Raw genomic sequence first — 2,215 nt, forward strand, 5'->3', positions numbered from 1 at the left:
GAGGTCCCCGGGACGCCCCTGAAAGCCCTGCTCCGGCGGGAAGGGCCGGCCAGCGGCCGCGCGGCCGCCGGGAGGGTTACCGGAAATGGCCCTCGCCATCGGGCCCTGCACGCCCACTTAGCGCTGCCGGGCTCTTCGCAGTTCCTACCGGACAAAAGGGCCCCGAACGGGAGGCGCACACCCCCTGTTCTCCGCTCCCCGCCGCCGTGCGGTTCCCGGCCTCGTAGTTCCTCCCAGCCAGCGTGCTCCCAAGTCGCGCGCGCCCGCCCGCCCGCCGCGGCGATCCTTCCGCCGGGCTTGGCTTGGAGCCGTGGGCAAGGTCGGATTCGAATGCGGGGCCTCCTTCCCACGACCCCCAAGTGCAAGGTTGGCGACGGCGGAGTAGTTCTGAGGACGTAGTTTTGTCCGTGCGCCTGGGTGTCTTCATGGTGCTAACTACCCAGCAGAATCTTCAACTTTTTACTTGGTGTAAAAAGTGTTTGTACCGCTGAGATAAGTGATGAGCAAGTCCTAAATTGTATTGTGTTAGATGCTAGTTAGCAGCCGGCATTCCTTTGCAAGTGTATGATGTGATAAATAAATACACCAAGAATTCTTGAATAAGTCTGGGCCTGATCTTTCCTAAAAGAAAATAACTATTGGAGTCTCATCTTGCTGTATTGGAACTGTTTGTAAAAGTACTACAGCGAACCAGGATGGTCTCTTACTGTGAAAGTAATTTGTCAACTAAGTGCATGAAACGTGGAGAACACGCTTTGTAGTGTGCACTTCTTAAAAAATCAGCTTGGTGATGTATCATCATGTCTTAATAGTAGGAAAATTAGTCCATAGTATTGAGTTTTATGCTCCCTTTTTTGCAGAAAAAGAACAACAAGAAGCAATTGAACACATTGACGAAGTACAAAATGAAATAGACAGGTAAAAGTTTTTCCTGGTTTACTTTAGTGCTTTCTGAAATGCATCTAGTGGTCTGATAACTTCGAGATACGGAAATTTGTACTTGTTGGCGAAGGGGAGATGATTGTATCTGTTACAAATGTATTCAGTGTAATTTTTCTGAGACATAGTCACTAATGACTTGATTTTAAAAAGAACATTGATTTAAATGTTTGGGTTCAGTTTTTAAAGGCTACAAATCTCTGAATGATTGTATAGGATTTCTCTTTCAACCTTACTGCATCTGTGTTGAACTACCTGGCTTGTAACATTGTTGCTTAATGGCTTTATTTAGAACATTATCTTCAGGGAAGTAATTGTGAGTTTGGTTGGAAATCCAGTAAAGTAAATACACATACAATGTTACCAGAATGTTCATTCTGGGACTTTTTAAGAATTAACCCTTATTTTAAGTGCTCATTGATTTAAAAAAAATTGCTTGCCCAGCCTGGTGGCACATGCCTGTAATCCCAGCTCTCTGGAGGCTGAGGCAGGAGGATCATTGCAAGTTCAAGACCAGCCTGGGCTACAATGTGAGCTCCAGGCCAGCCTGACCTACATAGGGGAGACCCTGTCTCAAAAAGATTAAAAGAAAAACAACAAAAAAAATTGCCGCCTTAGTTTTGTATCTTTAGGTACAACCTAGGTGATTTGGTTATTAAAAATAGAAATTTTGAACTGTCCCAAAGCTATGGAGAATGAATATCCATTCTGTAGTCAAGCAATTTCTGTGTTTGTCAAATAACCATCATTGTTGACATGTCTTCATTTGCTTCAGACTTAATGAACAAGCCAGTGAGGAGATATTGAAAGTAGAACAGAAATATAACAAACTCCGCCAACCATTTTTTCAGAAGAGGTCAGAATTGATCGCCAAAATCCCAAATTTTTGGGTAACAACATTTGTTAACCATCCACAAGGTATGTTGTGGTGAGAAGGAACATTGTTACAAGTTGTAGACAGGGTGTTAGTTTGGTAGGGTAGAGGAGCAGTGGCTGAGAACTTAATCCAGCAGGTTGGGTCCCTATATGTATTGAAACCTTTATCAACAGGAGAGGACTTGAATGCTTTTTCTCTACTTAGAACAGCTCATTATAATCTGATAAAATAGTCACAGTTCAGGCTCTGAAAATGATGGCTTTCCTTAATAATGGGTTCATAAAGTGAAAGTTGATCACAAAAAAGTTGAAAAGAGGGGCTGGGGATATAGCTCAGTGGTATAAGTGCCTGCCTGGCAAACGCAAGGGTTGTGAGTTTGATCCCTGGTACTGGGGGGGG

The 2,215-nt window shown here is 44.2% G+C and overlaps 1 protein-coding gene across 1 annotated transcript in view; it reads left to right on the top strand.

Moving 5' to 3' along the window:
• Set (SET nuclear proto-oncogene) overlaps positions 1-2,215 on the top strand; it is a gene marked incomplete in the record, with an annotated part of 13,236 nt that overhangs the window by 6,920 nt on the left and 4,101 nt on the right. The window contains 2 exon segments of the mRNA XM_013509410.1: positions 861-918; positions 1,715-1,857. Coding sequence (XP_013364864.1) covers positions 861-918; positions 1,715-1,857 — 201 coding nt within the window.

Source organism: Chinchilla lanigera, unplaced genomic scaffold, assembly GCF_000276665.1.
Source record: "Chinchilla lanigera isolate Chin_1 unplaced genomic scaffold, ChiLan1.0 scaffold00169, whole genome shotgun sequence".
Taxonomy (NCBI): Eukaryota; Metazoa; Chordata; class Mammalia; order Rodentia; family Chinchillidae; genus Chinchilla; species Chinchilla lanigera.